This window comes from Pelophylax lessonae, assembly GCF_965119305.1.
Source record: "Pelophylax lessonae genome assembly, chromosome: 11".
NCBI classification, from domain to species: Eukaryota; Metazoa; Chordata; class Amphibia; order Anura; family Ranidae; genus Pelophylax; species Pelophylax lessonae.
In genome coordinates this window covers 35,034,541-35,053,196 of record NC_138778.1, presented here as the reverse complement: position 1 = coordinate 35,053,196, position 18,656 = coordinate 35,034,541, and the positions used below count along the sequence as shown (strand labels likewise).

The window sequence follows — 18,656 nt, the reverse complement described above, 5'->3', positions numbered from 1 at the left end:
TTTGACGGGGGGAAGGGATGGATTTTGTATTCCTGCAAAGCAGGGAACAAAATCCATCTGTCCCCCTAGTAAAAGCACCTAACATTGTAGAGATAAACACTGGCTTGGCACATGTTTAACCCTTTGATTGCCCTAGATGTTTAACCCTTTCCCACCCAGTGTCATTAGTACAATGACAGTGCATATTTTATATTTTTAGCACTGATCACTGTATTAGTGTCACTGGTTTCCACAAAGTGTCAGTTAGTGTCTGGTTGTCCGCAGCAATGTCGCAGTCCCTCTATAAGTCGCTGATCGCCGCCATTACTAGTATCAAAAAATAAATAAATAAAAATGTCATAAATATATCTCATAGTTTGTAGACTCGTGTAAACCAATCAATATACGCTCATTGGGATTTTTTTTTTACCAAAAATGTGTAGCAGAATACATATTGGCCTAAAATTATGAAAAAATTTAATTTTTTTAAAATGTTTTATTGGATGTGTTTTAGAGCCGAAAGTAAAAAATATATATATATTTTTTAAATTGTCAGGTTTTTTTTTTTTTGGAAAAAATGCAGTGGTGATTAAATACCACCAAAAGAAAGCTCTATTTGTGGGAAAAAAAATTATGTACATTTTATTTGGGTACAGCATTGCATGACAGCGCAATTGTAATTTAAAATAATGCAGTGCTGTATGCCTGGTCATTAAGGGAAAGGTGGGGGCATAAAGGATAAAAAAAAAAAATGGGTACCACATCCTAATACGACATTAAATCAAAATAACAAAAAAATTCAAACACACAACGGACTTTCAAGGTACCCAGGTACACCTATATTAAAATCACAACATTTTTATTAAATCAAGTTTTAAAGTACCATGTTAAATAGTGTCAGAAAAATATATAGGATCACTGTATATTTTACTGCCACTTTTTAACATATTTTTACTTGATTTAATACAATTTTTTGATTTTAATAAATGTCTGCCTGGGCGCTCTGAAAGTTTGTCGAGTGTGTGGATTTTTTTGATATTTTGATCAGATTGTATAGTGAACGGTCAGCTTAAGAGCCGGTTCACACTTGGTCGCCTGACAAGTCGCCGTGGGTCGCCTGCCATAGATTAGCACAGGACCCGTTCTAATAGGAGTGACACAAAAGTCGCTCCGACTTAGAAAAAGGGTCCTGTACTACTTTGGGGGGACCTGGAGCGACCTGCATTGACTTCAATGATATGAAGTCCGTGCATGTTGCTCCGAGGTCGCGGTGCGCGCTGTGCACCGCGACTTCACAGGTCGCCTCAGTGTGAACCGGCTCTTAGGCAGATAAGGACTCATGTTCGTTCTCTTATTAAATCACATTTTCTTTCAGTTCCATCATGCGAGGATGTGATAACATGTGCACTTACTGTATAGTCCCCTTCACTCGTGGCCGAGAACGAAGCCGCCCAGCCCACTCCATCCTGGAAGAAATTAGAATGTTGTCTGATCAGGTAGGTAAATATGTATTGTTTTTATAAATATATTACTACCCAGAAAATACAGATTTGAAAGTGAAATGCACATTTGATTAGGGCATCTGAACACATTTCAGCTGGAATCTCACCAGCTATAATTTGCTTTTTATTTTTTTCAGGGAGTAAAGGAAGTAACTTTACTAGGTCAAAATGTCAACAGCTACCTTGATAATTCTTCGGTCCAGTTCCCTGCTTCAGAAGGGTCTCATCTGAGCCGTGGTTTTACAACGGTCTACAAGCCCAAAAAAGGAGGGCTGAGGTTTGTGGACCTTTTGGATCAAGTTTCCAGGATAGATCCACAAATGAGGATACGATTTACCTCTCCACATCCCAAGGATTTTCCAGATGAGGTTGGCAATACTGCAGTCTTCTGTAAAGCACACTTTTTACAAACTTTGTCATCATTTGGTTAAAAAAAGAGAGGATTTTTTTTTAAGATCATCCACATTTCTGTGTCCTCCCCATCCCCGCTCTGTTCCCTCCACAACTTGAAGCTTCAAATTTTTATTTTTCTGTGTGGGAACAGGCACTTATATTGAGAAGTCTGTTACCCATTGATTTAAGGGTTGGTCTTGGGTGCAGCTGGGCAGAGATTGATGAACATTCATTGATTCAGCGGCCGGTGGGGAGCACAGCTGGATAAGAACACGTGAACTCTCATTGATTCAGGCAGTGCTGATGAATTAAAACTCCACTGGGCATGAACTGACCAGTCACCCAGGGAACAGAACACAGGCAATGGCAGTTGTGACTGATCTTCTATGCCACAATAACTGGGATCCCACTAGCTGAAAGAAAACATTGAGACAGGATTGATGGAATTGCAGATCTACTAAGCAATGACACCATGTACATAGCTGAGCCATTCGATTCGATTCTCCTCCTGGCCAATCAGGAAGCGGGTTCCGAGACCCATTTCCCGATTGGCCGAAAGGAGGAGGGAGGAGACGCAGGAGACTGAGGGGGAAGCCGCCGCCACCACTGCTGCTGCCTGCCCTCCACATGTCCAGGGTCCAGGGTGAGTGACCTGGTGACCGAGGGGGGGGGGGGCCATATGGTGTGCGGGCTGGTGTGGTCCGGGGGGGGGGGTATGGTGAGGTTCATCTGCTGACCCCCCCCCCCTGCGGCCCATGGAACACCAGCCGCCACTGTGGTCAAGCAAACAAAATAGTAGGTTGAAAAATTAGATTATATGTTAAAAGCATGGCTGTATCTAATCCGCTTGACGTGTTTCGTGGATGGGTTCCACTTCCTCAGGAGCGGACGCAGACCATATCTGTAAAGGGCAACAATAAATACCTGATATTTGCCAAAATAGTAAAAAAGAGTAAGGGCGGAAAGAAAAGGGATATCCACCATGAGGTGCTTATATATCGGTTACAGATACAAACATATGATACTACAAACACAGGGCTACTAGGAACGTCTGTCCCAGGAGCTGTGGAGACCCCCGAAAAGGCTGGGTGTAGAACCACACCCCCAGGGGAGAGGAGGTTTCCATGTTGAAACCGATATTGGTGCAGAAAAGCACATTCATTTATTGAAGGTCTGGATTAGTTGGGTTGGGGAGGTCCTGTTAAATAGAAATTGCCTTTACGTTAATATTACCTCCCCTTTGTTTGCCTTGTAGGTCCTTCACTTACTAAGAGAAAGGCATAATATCTGCAAACAGCTCCACATCCCTGCTCAGAGTGGAAGTAACCGGGTTTTAGAAGCCATGCGAAGAGGGTGAGTTTTTCCATTTATTTACTAAAATATTAGGGCTGAACCAAAAGGAAAGAATGAATGTAGAAAAATCACTTTTTCTTTCCTGTCCATTAAGGCACTCTGGAAGTCTTTCACCTTCGTGGTACTTATACTACTGCCTACAATAGCATTGGACACTGGCAAACAAAATAAAAAAAAAAAGCTGTGGTCCAGCCTAGGATCCCCTACTGTACTACCAGCATGCTTCAGTTTTGCTAATGTACTTGGGGGATGAATGGCTTCTCTTCAGCTCCACTGTATAAAAAGACTCCTTTTGCTAGCAACTTTGTTTCATACTCTTCAACGGTTTTCTTCAGTTAATACATTGCTGCTAGAGCTGGTTTCCTCAATTGCAGATATTCAGCTCAGCTAATCACAGCCTAGGTTTTGGAATGCCACATCCAGACCCTGCTGAATTGGAGGTTGCAGGATTAGCCTTAACGTGACCTTGGGACACTGGGTTCCCCATAAGGTGCTTTCCAGACTCCACCCCGGTAAAAAAGTAAGCCGTTGAGAGTTTTCCAGGTCCAGAGCTGCGGACATTGCTTAATCACTTAATGGAGTAAAACCTTCCCGTCCTTAATGACCAGGCCATTTTTTGCATTACAGCACTGCGTTACTTTAAATGACAATTGCGCTGTTGTGCGAGGTTGTACCCAAATAAAGTTTATGTCCTTTTTTCCTACAAATATAGCTTTCTTGGTATTTGATCACCTCTGCATTTTTTTTTACGCTATAAACAAAAAAGAAGACCAACAATTCTGAAAAAAAATATATATTTTTTACTTTCTGCTATAAAATATTCCCCATAAAAAAAATTTAAAAATCTTACCTTTTCATCAGTTTAGGCCAATATGTATTCTGCCACATATTTTTGGTAAAAAAAAATCCCAATAAGTGTATGTTGATTGGTTTGTGCAAAAGTTATCGCATCTACAAACTAAGGGAAAGATTTGTCATTTTTATTTATTTTTATTTTTTTTACTAGTAATGGCGGCGATCTTGCAGCAGACAGATCGGAAATCGAACTGACACTTTTAAGCGGACCAGTGACCAGTGTTGGGGTAGTTACTCAAAAAATGTAACTAGTTACTAGTTACTACTGTAAATTGTAATGAGATTACTTTACTAGTTACTGCATTTGAAAAGTAACTTCACTACCTTTTACTTTACTCTCCTCTTTCTTAATTGACCGTGTAGAAGAAGATACATGACACTCTTTCTGCATAGAGTTTATTGTATAAACACAGGCTTTGGGAAACATGAGAACAAAACCTGAAAAAACAGAATAAAACATAAAGTGCAACAAAAAGTCATAAACTTCATCCCTTTCTATTCTTCGAAATAACGATTGTATCGCACGGCTTGGGTAACGCAGGAAAGCGCGTTCCTATAGTCTAGTAAAGTAGTGTAGTTACTTCCTATAGCCTAGTAAAGTAGTGTAGTTACCAATATTAGTATTGTAACTAGTTACTTTACTTAGTTACCAAAAAAAGGAATGTAGTTACTGTAATTAGTTACTTTGTAACTAGTTACCCCCAACACTGCCAGTGACATTACTACAGTAATCAGTGCTAAAAATATGCACTGTTACTGTAATAATTACACTGGCATAGGGGTTAACACCAGGGGTGATCAAAGGGTTAATTGTGCTCCTAGGTTGTGCTTTCTAACTGTATGAGGGATGGACTCACTGGATGAACACAAAGACCTGAGTTCTTAAATAGGAGTGTGTTCATCTCTGACAGAACAGCAGTCTGCCTTGTTTACATGGGGAGCGGTCGCCGATAGCCGGGACGGACGCCAGACTCGCTAATTGGCTCCACTTCTGGACAACCGATGCGTGTGTGTGCCTCCAGCGGTGCATGCGCACCCCCACTATCTATTGTACGAAGCGACATACAGGTACGTAGTTTCGCGTAATAAAGCCGACCTGCTGCAGTAAAACTACAGCGGCTGGTTGGCAACTGGTTAAGCGCCTGCCCTGTCTCGCTTAGTGAGTGGGCCAGTCAATCAGAGCATTGGGAGCTAGCTCAATTACTTGAGTTGTTGGACACCTTTAAAATTCCCTGTTTTCCGCTAGTTTCTACCACAGAATAGGTAATCGCTGTGGGACTGAGCCCCGCTGTAATGGGTGCCTCTAAGCTCACACTCTAATAATAGTTCTGGGAATGCTTGCAGCACGTCCACTGATGCGGCTGACATCTGCAGCCTGAAAACCTGTTGCCCGCTACTCCTAGAATTTAATAATCTTCAAAGTCTACTTTAGCTGTGTTGGGTGTGGCCGGTTTGTCTGCCCAATCAGCTGAGGCTTTTACTATAGGCATGCAATATTTTATGACCCGAATCGCCCAGTGCTTTACTGGTTCTAGCCACATAGGCCTCAAGCACAGTCTGATTTATCTACAGTCTTTGCGGCTTTTGAGTCATTGGCCACAGAGGCTGTGTCTGATTCTAGATTTGCTTCAGTCCTTGCCTGGTGTGCTTTCCCTTGAGGATTTGCAGTCTTTTGGTATTATTTCTAATTTAAGAGAGACTGTTTCGGCTCTTATCAAAGCAGTACACACGACTCTGAAACTATGGAATCAGCTTGGTGCTTCTACCCTTGTTGCTTCCAGTCTTAGGCCTGCTTTTATGACATTTGAGAAGCTTTTTCTAAGCCTTTAAAGCATCCTTCAGCTCCTGTTTGTAAATGTTATACACAGGCCTTAATGGGAGTGCTGATTGGAAATGTTATACACAGATCTTAAAGGATAAGTTCCTGTAGGGTGGATCTTCTTACCGCACCCGCTGTCAACCATGCAGGGCTCCACTCACACGGCGAAGTCATTGGTGAACAAGCGCTCTTGTAGTCCGTTGATTCTTCCTGCAATTCAGTAAGTGTTTGCCTGTATATGAGGTATGGGCAGACAGAGTGTACTGAGAATTTGCAGGATCCAGGCATTGCAATGCCCTACAGGCTGCAGAGTAAAAAAAATATTAAATGCACATTTTTTTTTTACCTGCAAAAAGATGTGCATATATATATATATATATATATATATATATATATATATATATTCTTTTTTTTTTTTTTTTTTTTTGCAAAAGATGAACTTTACCTTTTTAATGAGTAATAATATAAATAAGTTGCGCTAAAGAATGATCAAAACATATAATTTGAATTATATCAAAACAGTGAAAAAAATATACAGTGAAAACGTGATTTGGGGTAACCGTGTAGATGAATAATCTACACGGTTACCCCATGTATATTTCAATTTATATTTTTTTCACTGTTTTGATATAATTCAAATTATATGTTTTGATCATTCTTTAGCGCAACTTATTTATATTATTTTTGTTTGGGGTGTCGGTCACACTTGAAGTTGCTGCTTCACATTTCTCTTTTTTGGTGGATTAGCGCAGTTGTTCTTTATCCTTTATCTCTTTTTAATGAGTGCCAATTGCCAATTTAAACAAGCTGCTTGCAGGCTTTAACCACTTTACTACCAGTCACGTAACCTCTACGTCGGCTGACTTTGAGTGGTTATACCGGGATGATGCCTCTAGCTAGAGGCATCATCCCGGTACCGTTGTTTGAAGCCGGCGGTCGGCTTTCCGTCGGTAACGATCGATGCGGCTCGGGAGCCGCTCGATCGTTACCCGGGGGGGCGGGAGGGGACGTCCCCCCCCTCCCGCCGCCTTCCGCGGCTTTGCTCGGGGCTCCCGTCCCACCGGGAGCCCCGAGCACCCAGCCGGCACGTCCGCCGGCTGGATGGAGTCCCGATGAATGCCGGAAACGGCATCGATCGGGTCTCCGATGACGTAACCCGGAGGCGGCGTCCATGACGTCACGTCCGGGTTACTGTGCTGCAAAAGGCGGCAGATTTGAAAAACGGCTGTATGCAAAAATGCCGTTTTCGGCGTTTTGCATACAGGGAAGTGTAGTGGAGGGGTCTAGGGTCTTTTAGACCCTCGATCCCTCCATAAAGTGTACCTGTCACGACATATTGCTGTCACCAGGGATGTTTACATTGCTTGTGACAGCAATAAAAGTGATCAGATTTTTTTTTTTTTTTAAAAACCTGTAATAAAGTTTAAAAAAAAAGAAAAAATAAATAGGAAAAGAAAAAAAAAAAAATTTAGCCGTCCCCGTCACCGTTAGCTCGCGCACAAAAAAAAACGTATACGCAAGTCGAGCCGCAAATGAAATCGCTGTTCAAACCACACATGTGAGGTATCGCCGCGATCGCCAGAGCGTGGGCAATAATTAAAAAAAAAGAGCTACACTCTAACTCTAAACTGGTAACCGTTAAATAAATTTAAAGCGTCGCAGATTGAGATCTCTATTGACCGTAGTTTGTCGCCATCCCACGGGGGGGCGCAATTTTAAACCGTAACATGTTTGGTATCTATTTACTCGGCGTGACATCATCTTTCACAATATACAAAAAAAATGGGCTAACTTTACTGTTTAGTATTTTTTAAATGCAGTGAAATGTGATTTTTCAAATTTTTTCCAAAAAAATGGCGTTTTAAAGACCGCTGCGCAAATACCGCGTGACAAAAAATTTTGCAATGACCGACATTTTATTCTCCAGAGTCTTTGCTAAAAAAATATATATAATGTTTGGGGGTTCTAAGTAGTTTTCTAGGAAAAAATACTGGTTTTAACTTGTGAACAAAAAGTGTCCGAAATAGGGCTGGGGCTAAAGTGGTTAATAGACTTTTAAGAAGCTTCACATAGTGCTGAAGCCTCCTAGCAGCTATTTTAAAGTGTCAGTCAGGACTCTCATTGAGATCTGTGTTCAATATTTACAAACTGAAGCTTCAGCAAACCTTACTGAAAGCTCAGCCGGATAGGCGCCAATTGTGGGAAAACACAAGGAACCAGGGTGGGACACAAGTTATATGGTTGCCATATAGCTGGATGGCAACCATATAGCTTGTGTCCCACTCTGGTTCCTGGTGTTTTCCCACAAGTGGCGCCTGTCAGGCTGATGTCACCGCTCCGGAACTACAGCAGAGTCCTTTCATCCTCGTGCCAGTTGGTTTCCGGCTTTGTGCACACGCTGCTCAGCAGTCCTGGGAGACTGACCTCCTTGCACTCGTGTTGCTTGCTGCCAGGTGCCCTTGTCCACTCCAGCCCAGGGGCATGTAAGCATTTTATGTACTTTGTTTTCCGGTTATCAATACCAATAACCTGTTAACCCTTTCTATACTGGATGTTCACCTGACTCCTTTATCCATTGCATCCTGGTGTGGTTCATGCGCTGCCTTCCTCATGTACTTTTGTGACTTCTAATGTCCCACAGCCGGCTCCCCATTACACATGAATGAGGCACGGCAGTTTAATATTAGAGACTGGTCCTGTAGTATCCTGGGGCACAAGTTTTCTCCCTCTCTGTCTTCTAAGGAATCTCCCTTTCCTTTCTCCACTTCTTAATTCCCTAAGTCTGCCATACCCTCAGCATGAAGGTGCGCACCCACTTTCCAAAAAGTCTGTCTACTAAAGCGGTGTTCCAGTCATTTTTAGGTTTATTAAAAGTAAGCAGCTACAAAAAGTGTAGCTGCTGACTTTTAATAAATACACACTCACCTGTCCCACGATCCAGCGATGCGGCCGCCCGAAGCCTCACTTCTCTCTCTCTCGCCTCTCGCCTGCGCCAGCATCTCAACTGTGAGCACACGGCTGTGACAGCTTGGGGCTTCACAGCCAGATGCGCACTGCTCATGTGCGAGTTGTGCTGCACTTCGTCAGTGGCCGGGCATTCTTCTGGGACCTGTGACATGTCCCCGCAGATTGCAGGGAGGAAGGGGGGGGAGGAAAACTTCTGCTCGAGCCGCCTAGGTGGAACTGTGGTGGAGGACGGCACTTATATATATTTTTTATATATTATCAATATCACCTTTTATCACCATTTATGGGACTTTACCATTATTATTACTTGGGACTTTATTACATCAATATACAGTGGGTACGGAAAGTATTCAGACCCCCTTAAATTTTTCACTCTTTGTTATATTGCAGCCATTTGCTAAAATCATTTAGGTTCATTCTTCTTCCTCATGAATGTACACATAGCACCCCATACTGACAGAAAAACACAGAATTGTTGACATTGTTGCAGATTTATTAAAAAAGAAAAACTGAAATATCACATGGTTCTAAGTATTCAGACCCTTTGCTCAGTATTTAGTAGAAGCCCCCTTTTGATCTAATACAGCCAGGAGTCTTTTTGGGAAAGATGCAACAAGTCTTTCACACCTGGATTTGGGGATCCTCTGCCATTCCTCCTTGCAGATCCTCTCCAGTTCTGTCAGGTTGGATGGTAAACGTTGGTGGACAGCCATTTTTAGGTCTCTCCAGAGATGCTCAATTGGGTTTAAGTCAGGGCTCTGGCTGGGCCATTCAAGAACAGTCACAGAGTTGTTGTGAAGCCACTCCTTCGTTATTTTAGCTGTGTGCTTAGGGTCATTGTCTTGTTGGAAGGTAAACCTTCGGCCCAGTCTGAGGTCCAGAGCACTCTGGAGAAGGTTTTTGTCCAGGATATCCCTGTACTTGGCCGCATTCATCTTTCCCTCGATTGCAACCAGTCGTCCTGTCTCTGCAGCTGAAAAACACCCCCACAGCATGATGCTGCCACCACCATGCTTCACTGTTGGGACTGTATTGGACAGGTGATGAGCAGTGCCTGGTTTTCTCCACACATACCGCTTAGAATTAAGGCCAAAAAGTTCTATTTTGGTCTCATCAGACCAGAGAATCTTATTTCTCACCATCTTGGAGTCCTTCAGGTGTTTTTTACCAAACTCCATGCGGGCTTTCATGTGTCTTACACTGAGGAGAGGCTTTCGTCAGGCCACTCTGCCATAAAGCCCCGACTGGTGGAGGGCTGCAGTGATGGTTGACTTTCTACAACTTTCTCCCATTTCCTGACTGCATCTCTGGAGCTCAGCCACAGTGATCTTTGGGTTCTTCTTTACCTCTCTCACCAAGGCTCTTCTCCCCCGATAGCTCAGTTTGGCCGGACGGTGCGCTCTAGGAAGGGTTCTGGTCGTCCCAAACGTCTTCCATTTGAGGATTATGGAGGCCACTGTGCTCTTAGGAACCTTAAGTGCAGCAGAAATCTTTTTGTAACCTTGGCCAGATCTGTGCCTTGCCACAATTCTGTCTCTGAGCTCTTCAGGCAGTTCCTTTGACCTCATGATTCTCATTTGCTCTGACATGCATTGTGATCTGGAAGGTCTTATATAGACAGGTGTGTGGCTTTCCTAATCAAGTCCAATCAGTATAATCAAACACAGCTGGACTCAAATGAAGGTGTAGAACCATCTCAAGGATGATCAAAAGAAATCGGAAAGCACCTGAGTTAAATATATGAGTGTCACAGCAAAGGGTCTGAATACTTAGGACCATGTGATATTTCAGTTTTTCTTTTTTAATAAATCTGCAACAATGTCAACAATTCTGTGTTTTTCTGTCAGTATGGGGTGCTATGTGTACATTCATGAGGAAGAAGAATGAACCTAAATGATTTTAGCAAATGGCTGCAATATAACAAAGAGTGAAAAATTTAAGGGGGTCTGAATACTTTCCGTACCCACTGTATGTTGATATTACCAATTTATTCACATTTATTTGTGCATTATTATTTATGCTGGTTTCTTATTTTTGAGTTACATTTATTTGTATCTCTGTCACGTTAGTGCAGCTTTCCTTTTCCCTGTATTTGTTTGGTGTTCTCTCACTACAAGCTGCAGCTTGGTTTAATTTATATTAGCGCGGTTATACATTTGTTGCATATATTCTTAGTTAGTGATATTATCCTGGGAAACCCAAAAAATATTTTCGTTTGCCAGTGTCTATATCTCCTGATGGTGGCAGTATAACCCCGAAAGAGAAAGACTTCCTGTGTCTCTCAGTAGATTCCAGGAAAATAATTTTATAGTAATACAAATTCCTATTTTCCTTGTCTTGCAGGTATAGCAGAGAAGCTTACATTGATCTGATATATAATATAAGAGAGCACATTCCAGGTTGGTGACCACTTCTTTGATTTTATGCATTGCTAGTTATCATCATTAGAGGAGGGGATTTACTCATTAAAGTGATCCTAAAGGCAGAGACATTCTATGCATTAGGGTAAAAAACCTTCTGAGAGTGATCTCAATCCAGATCATTGAAAGCAGCATCTTTCTCTCTCCTTATTGGAAATTGGACAGAGAGGTAGCAGCAGGCGCTATTGGCTCTTGCTGCTGTCAATCACAGTCAGTGAGAAGAGGGGGGGTTTTGTCGATCCGCGCTCTGTGTGTCAATGGACCCACAATGCCAACTCAGGAGCAAGTACATACAAGTGCCCCAATAGCATGTGGCTTGCTTTGGGGGTACTTGGCAGGGGGGAGGGGCCAGGAGCACCAGCAGGGTACCCCAGAAGAGGAGGATCTGGGCTGCTTTGTGCAAAACTATTGCAGGTAGGTATAAAAGGTTTATTTTTAAAAAATAAAAATGTTTTCTTTAAAACTTTAATGTTCAGTCAGCTAGACAATACCAGAGTCAATTTACAGTCCGTGTCCAGGTATTACTGAAATTTACCCCTGACCATCCCTTTCTCTCTCTAGGTCATGTCCCAGCATTAGTGGACAGATGAGATAGATCACATATATGTAGTGCAAACATGCATTTTTATCATGTGAAATATGGTATTCCATTATTATAAATATATATTATGTATGTAATATATTCTTCTTTCTTTATGATAGGCGTGAGCCTCAGCAGTGATTTCATTACTGGGTTCTGCCAGGAGACTGAGGAAGATCACCAACAAACCGTTTCCCTGCTAAGAGAAGTGTCCTACAACTCTGCTTTTTTATTTGCTTACAGCATGCGGAAGGTAACTTGACAATTTTAGGTGGCGTTTTTTGTGCCTCAAACTTGAGTGTTTTTTGGCCTAATAGTGCTTTTTTCTGTGTTAGAAAACAAGAGCCTTCCATAGGCTGAATGATGATGTCCCAGCTGAAGTGAAGAAAAGAAGGCTTGAGGAGCTCATTGCAGTTTTCAGAGAGGAGGCTGAACGGGTCAACAAGAGAGAAGTTGGGAACAAACACTTAGTTCTAGTAGAGGGAGTGAGTACCTTTTTATTCACGTTTGATGGCTTGGATCTCATCATTCTTCTTTAAAAGTTAAAACCTGAACAATAAAACTACCGGTGGGTAGCCAAAACGCCACTAAATAATGGCCTAAACTCTTTTTTCTTTTTATAAATTGTAATTATTGTAAAGTTTTTACACGCTACAAAATTTGTCCCCTATAATTTCTTACTACACCTTACTACACGCTCTAAAAAGCAGCAGCTAAAATATAGCAACAACTAGTAACATACCTAGAACTATCCTGGCAGAGTGTTCTAGAATGGCCTCTCATTTTATTGTGGATGCCTTCTTTATAGAAATTTATTTGCTTTAGTTGCCACTACTACTATGCCATATTCATATATTTCTTTGTATCTTGAACAATTATTCTGGCAGTTGTGGCTGCAATCTTTCTTGGTCTACCTGACCTTGGCTTGGTATCAAGAGATCCCTTAATTTTCTACTTCCTAATAAGTGATTGAACAGTACTGACTGGCATATTCATGGCTTTGGATATCTTTTTTTATATACTTTTCCATATTTATAATGTCCCATTACCTTGTTACGCAGGTCTTCTGAAAGTTTTTTTCTGCTCTTCCATGACTCAGTATCTAGCCTGCTCAGTGCATCCACGTGAAAGCTAACACAATCACTGATTGCAATTTAAAAAACAGATGTGGGAAATTTACCTTTTAATTGCCACCTGTGTGTGTCACCTAGTGTGTCTGTACCAAGGCGAAACATTCCAGGGTGTGTAACTTTTGACCAGGGCCATTTGGGTGATTTCTGTTAATATGATTTAAAAAGAGGCCAAGCAACTACATAATAATAACTTGCTTTATATGATCACTATCCTTAAATAAAAGGTTGAGCACAATCTTATCTCTATGTTTATCCTTTTAAAAATGCTGTAAGTACAGAAAAATACTACCTAATGGTCCTGCCAGAAATTCAGCAAGTTCCTAATTTCCTAGTGTGGCCTGACAATACTGCTTCTTCTGCACTGAAACTCGAAGAAGTGATTTTTTTTTTCCAGCAAAACAATGTTGTTACATTGACTCTCAGGATTCTGGCCACAAACTGTATGCAGGATAAGGGCTCTTGGGAGATGTAGTTCTTAGGGGCATACCCATGTTAATAGAAACTGATGTAGGAAGTTAGGAACTGGATTTTTGGCAGGATCATTGGGTATTTTTCTCCACTTGCAGATCCTTTGAAAACAGACATTGGGAAATAACTGTATGAATGTGTTGCAGAGTTTAACTATATATTTCATTTTTTTGCCCAATAACGGTCTCTGATTTACACCCCTCTTGCACACCACTGTACTTTTCAACCCCTATCCTGTTCAATGGACAGTGCATTAAGATCATCAAAACTGTCCAATGAACAGGGAGCTGACCCAAGAATCAAGAAATCTAACCAAAAGGTAATAATAGTAAATAGCATTAGGAAGTAGTTCAGTGATCCTACAGATATAGGTATAGGGGGGGCGGAGCGTGCGTGGCCGACGCAGATCGTTTCTCCGGAGCACTATCTACACTACATGTCAGCAAAGCAGGCACGGCTGAGTGCCCTGCAAATGTGAGTTTGTTTATTCTCTTCAATAAAGCTGATTTATATATATATATATACGGAGAGCACTAGATTTTGTCCCATTTTTATCCCCACATATATCTTGGAATCTCTGGAGCTACACAGTAGAGAGGCCCTTTCCTGGAAATCCATGATCCATGTTATGTGATTGCTGGCCCATTTGGGTCTGATGGGAAGGTGAGAGGCTTATCTGTCTGGTGGAGGGATTCACTATACGGTGCTCACAATATTCGTTGTTTATCACGATTGGATCACATTTCAGTTGAACACTGGGACTTTTGGAGATTTCTCTGATTGGAGCACTAGCACGACTATGTGCCTTATGAACTGTTTTTCATCTATTATTATCACATATTTTCACTGTTTTATTTGTGTGATTTCTGGCGCAGCACATTTTTGTATTATTTGATCCTACAGACTAGTTAAGGTGAGTCTATTACTAGAATGGCTGGCCAAAATTGTAGTAAACATATATGCATTTCAACTGTGTATTCAGATGTTTGCTTGGAGCAAATAAAGAATTAAAATATTAATGGTATACCAATGGAAGGCCTTATGATTCCTGTAAATTATACCCTATGCATCAAGCAACATTGGATGACTGTATCCTTACCTTCTTTAGTCAATAAAAATGAGTGAAAACGAGAATAATAAATCTGTCATCCAGAAGGTAAATGCACAAAAAACATCAATGCGCTTTAAAATTGTGTCCAACATGAAAACAGCGCGGATTACTCTTGGCAGGTTTTAGACCTCAACCCCCCACATCTTTTAAACCTCACTTTTCTTTAGATTTTCTTACAAGTTGGTTATGTTTTCCAGGTCAGTAAACGGTCATCAGCAGAATTATGTGGAAGAAATGATGGTAACCTCAAAGTGATTTTTCCTGCTCCTCCTGTGGCAAGCAGCTCTTCACCTGAGACTGAAGTTCGAGTCAAACCAGGAGATTATGTATCAGTAGAGGTCAATACATCTTCCATTCTGTTACTCTTCCATCTAGTATCCCTCCCTTTTTTACAACATGCTACTACCTTTTGGCAACATTATTGTGTTATCAAAATGCTTACCTCCACAATTTACAGTAAGGCACCCCTACCTTGCATTGCTGTGAGATGAGCTAGCAAAAGGTCCAGCAGTTGCTATATTAGATCCTCCGGTGGGAATGGGACCTTACACTCTCTCTCTCACTCCTTCCTAAACCAGCCATAGACAGGGCAATTTTTCTTCCGGCAACCGGTTGCAGGAAAGAAAATTACTTGATTTCCCCATCAACACAGTCAGTGGTGGAATCCCTCCCACAAAGCCATTGTGTTCTCCCAGCAGGGGAAGCAGTCACTGTTGGAAGAACACAATAATTACTGCTAACAGCTATAGTATCAGCTAGCAATAATTGCGTGTAAAATCTGACAAGCTGATTGTACCCAAGTTGATCGATCATCCTGGGTACATTCAGCCTGCCCATACATAGTTTGAAGCTCAGCCTGCTGAACTGGTCGGGATTCGAGCCATCTATGGCTGGCTTTACTCATGCTGTCTTTTACTATTACCACCCTTTAATACTTTTCCTTACATTTTCTCTTCCACTTTCACCCACTGTATTTTACATTCACTTACTCGCCATCTTTTACTTTTTCTCTTGCTTACTTTTTTTTCCACTTACTGTTTCTCTGTTGTACCCTATGTTAAAACCTTTCCTCCCTAACTCACTTTCTTGCTCTCTTTGCCTGTTTCTCTTTCTGCTCCTCTTCTTGTCTTTCTTTCTTTTTCTCCCTGTGCCATCTGAAAGCACCTCTTCTACCTGACATTTTGGCTGTGAATAGCACCTTTATGTAATAATGAATGCAACCCTCATATATTTGCATATATCTGCATACTATTCTACTGTTGCATTTTCTATCACCAGTCACCTTGAAGTGTATGCTGTTTTCAAAGTGAAGCCATTGATTTGATCAGTGATTGATACACTTTGGGGACACATTGTGTGCAGTCCCTCTCGCTTATTTGAATCTATGTTCCCTACACGTTGTACACTAAATATCTGGATCTTAGCCTAGAACCCTCAATCATTTATTCTGAAATTTCACATAGCTAAAGATTTGCATTATAAATAAATGGATCCCAGAGCGCAGGCAGCCTACAAATGCAGTTGAATCCAGGCAACAATGTGCCCAGATCTGATTTTTAAATAATTATGCGTTAACAACATTTACAGATGTTTCTTTTTTTTTTTTTTTTTTTTAATACCTCCCTTAGCATTAATGCATTACTAGTGAGTATGGAGACCACTTTCAGGCTGGGTTTACACTGGTGTGATTGCAGACATCGCATGTGACTCACACCGCATTGCTGTGCAGATCATATGCGATGTCTGTGTAATGCAAATTCAACCATACAGTTTGTATGGCTGAATTCACAACTCATTCGGACCAAAATGGTACAGTATCCTTTTTTTTGGTCCACACTGGAATCGGTTCGCATGGGTGATTCTTGTACCATTTCACAGTTCGCACTGCAATCTGCGAACTGATCTGGGGGGGTGTCATTAACTTTGCATTGACACCCATAGCGGTTGGCAGATGTCAGTGTAAACCATCTGCAGTTCAGGTGCGATGTGGGAACCCGGACAGGATTTGCGGTGTTTCCTGCATCACACCAGTGTGAACCCAGCCTAAAGCGCCTTTCCATAATCCTCTTCCATTAACCTCTTATGCTGTACAACTTTTGAGCTCCTCTCAGCTTCCCTGTAGACTGTAGTTGCTTCCCGGCTAAAGGTTTTTTTTTTTCATTTCAGCCAACGGGATAGAACTCCCCTCAACTGACCTCTAAACAATGAGAGTAAGAGTAGTACCACTCATTACCCACCAAGCAGCTATTTGTAATGAGACTCTAAACCACTCCAAGGCTACAAACAAACTTGATGTCCCTTGAATACTTTCTGGTGTGTAATAGTCTGGCCGTGGAAGCTTATTGCTTTAAGGCCGGGTTCACACATATGCGAATTGGATGCAGAGATAGGAGACTGTGACCGGCTCTCACTGGAACCGGTTCACAAATCTCCGGGGCGTCTGCAGAGCAGATTACAAAAGGGTCCTGTGCATCTTTGGCTCAGTTTCAGGTCTGAATTCAGGCAAAAATTCAGGCCTGATTCGTCCCTGAAACCGAAGAGGACGGGGACACACTGAACCTTTGCTGGGAGCCACATCTGAATTCTATGTGGACCCAGCCTTAAAGATGAGAGGAGCTAGATCTGTATGTAGTCAGCTTTGTCCACAGCCTTGCCCTTCCACCCAGTGGTATGCAGAAAATTATTATTGAAATACTTCAAGAACAGACACAAAACAGGTTGGCAAATTTGGGATATTGCCCACTGGGGAATGTAGACATGGGCAGGAACATTCCACTGTTGAAGTATCCATGACATGTGAGCTAACCCAGTCCACCAGTAACAGTGTGTATAATTTAGCTGTGCGTGACAAAATAATTTGCACTTTAGAAAACAAATCCACAATCTAGAAAAATGTGTGCTCTGTCCCTGGTATGTACAGACTTGCAATGCAAAAATATAGTGCTTTGCTATGTTAGACATATGGAAGTACTGAAAATGCAACTGGGTGAAAACTGTATTTTGTTTTTTTCCTTAGATAACTTCATCTAGCTCACAAAGCCTTAAAGGAAGACTCGTTGGGCTGGCCAGTCTTCAGTCATCACCTGCATATTCCTGACTATGACAATATTCATCTTGACTATTAACAGGGTGAAGCTTATACATGATTCATAATGGATATTGTTCTGTATATTTGTTTCTAATGTATTTATGATACTTATAGTAAAACGGAATGGGTGAAAAATGTTTTTACTTATGCATTTAAATGCATTGTTAAGAGTTTTCTTACATTGGACATACTGTAAAAATAAACATTTTTTCCATAGGATTGTAACACTGATGTATTTTCTTTTTGAACTATAGATCGACACAGTGAATCTGTTTTACTAAGCTGGAAAGTTAACTTTATTCTTTAAAAAAAAGCAACAACTTTTTTTTCCAGTGTTAATTAAAACAGATCTGTCAGTTAAACTTAACAGATTTTTTTTATTTATTTTTTTCAGAAAAAGTCAAATACAGAAATCCTGTCGGGGGCGACCTGTGAAGTCGCGTGCACCGCGACTTCGGCGCGACTTGCACGGACTTCACAGAATGGAAGTCAATGCAAGTCGCTCCGATGTCGCCCCGAAGTAGTACAGGAACTATTTTCTAAGTCGGAGCGACTTGAGTTGCTCCTATTAGAATGGTTCCCGTAGCACAGAATGGACCGCGACTTGTCAGGCTGACAAGTCACCTGACAAGTCGCAGTAGCGTGAACCGGGACTTAAGGTTTTTAGTGTGTTGTGTGTGTGTATGGGGGGGGGGGGGGGGTTGGCCTCTCTGATTGTCTTGGTGCCCATTGCCACCAAGGCCTAAAGTGATGACAGAGTGCCTTTTCTATTGATCACTATTTAAGGTGAGGGTATGGGTGTTCCCCTCACTTTGGAGAGCTTTTCTCTCCTTTCATGTTGTGTCTCCAGGAAATAAGAACAAAAACAAAACTTGACAGGGGTTCAAACCTTTCTTGCCTATAGTCCTGCCAAAATGTTTTGGCTATAGATGCACTTTAGGCTCGGTTCACACTGTGTCGACTTGTCAGGCGACTAAAGCCTCGTACA

The 18,656-nt window shown here is 41.6% G+C and overlaps 1 protein-coding gene across 1 annotated transcript in view; it reads left to right on the top strand.

The window, feature by feature from the left end:
* Window positions 1-17,773, top strand: part of CDK5RAP1 (CDK5RAP1 mitochondrial tRNA methylthiotransferase) — a 42,630-nt gene extending 24,857 nt beyond the window's left edge. The window contains exons 6-13 of the mRNA XM_082272351.1: window positions 1,355-1,475; window positions 1,619-1,849; window positions 3,130-3,227; window positions 11,212-11,267; window positions 11,991-12,121; window positions 12,204-12,353; window positions 14,778-14,918; window positions 17,597-17,773. Coding sequence (XP_082128477.1) covers window positions 1,355-1,475; window positions 1,619-1,849; window positions 3,130-3,227; window positions 11,212-11,267; window positions 11,991-12,121; window positions 12,204-12,353; window positions 14,778-14,918; window positions 17,597-17,677 — 1,009 coding nt within the window. The 3' untranslated portion in view covers window positions 17,678-17,773. The remainder of the gene's footprint in view (window positions 1-1,354; window positions 1,476-1,618; window positions 1,850-3,129; window positions 3,228-11,211; window positions 11,268-11,990; window positions 12,122-12,203; window positions 12,354-14,777; window positions 14,919-17,596) is intronic.
* Window positions 17,774-18,656: the final 883 nt, after the last annotated feature.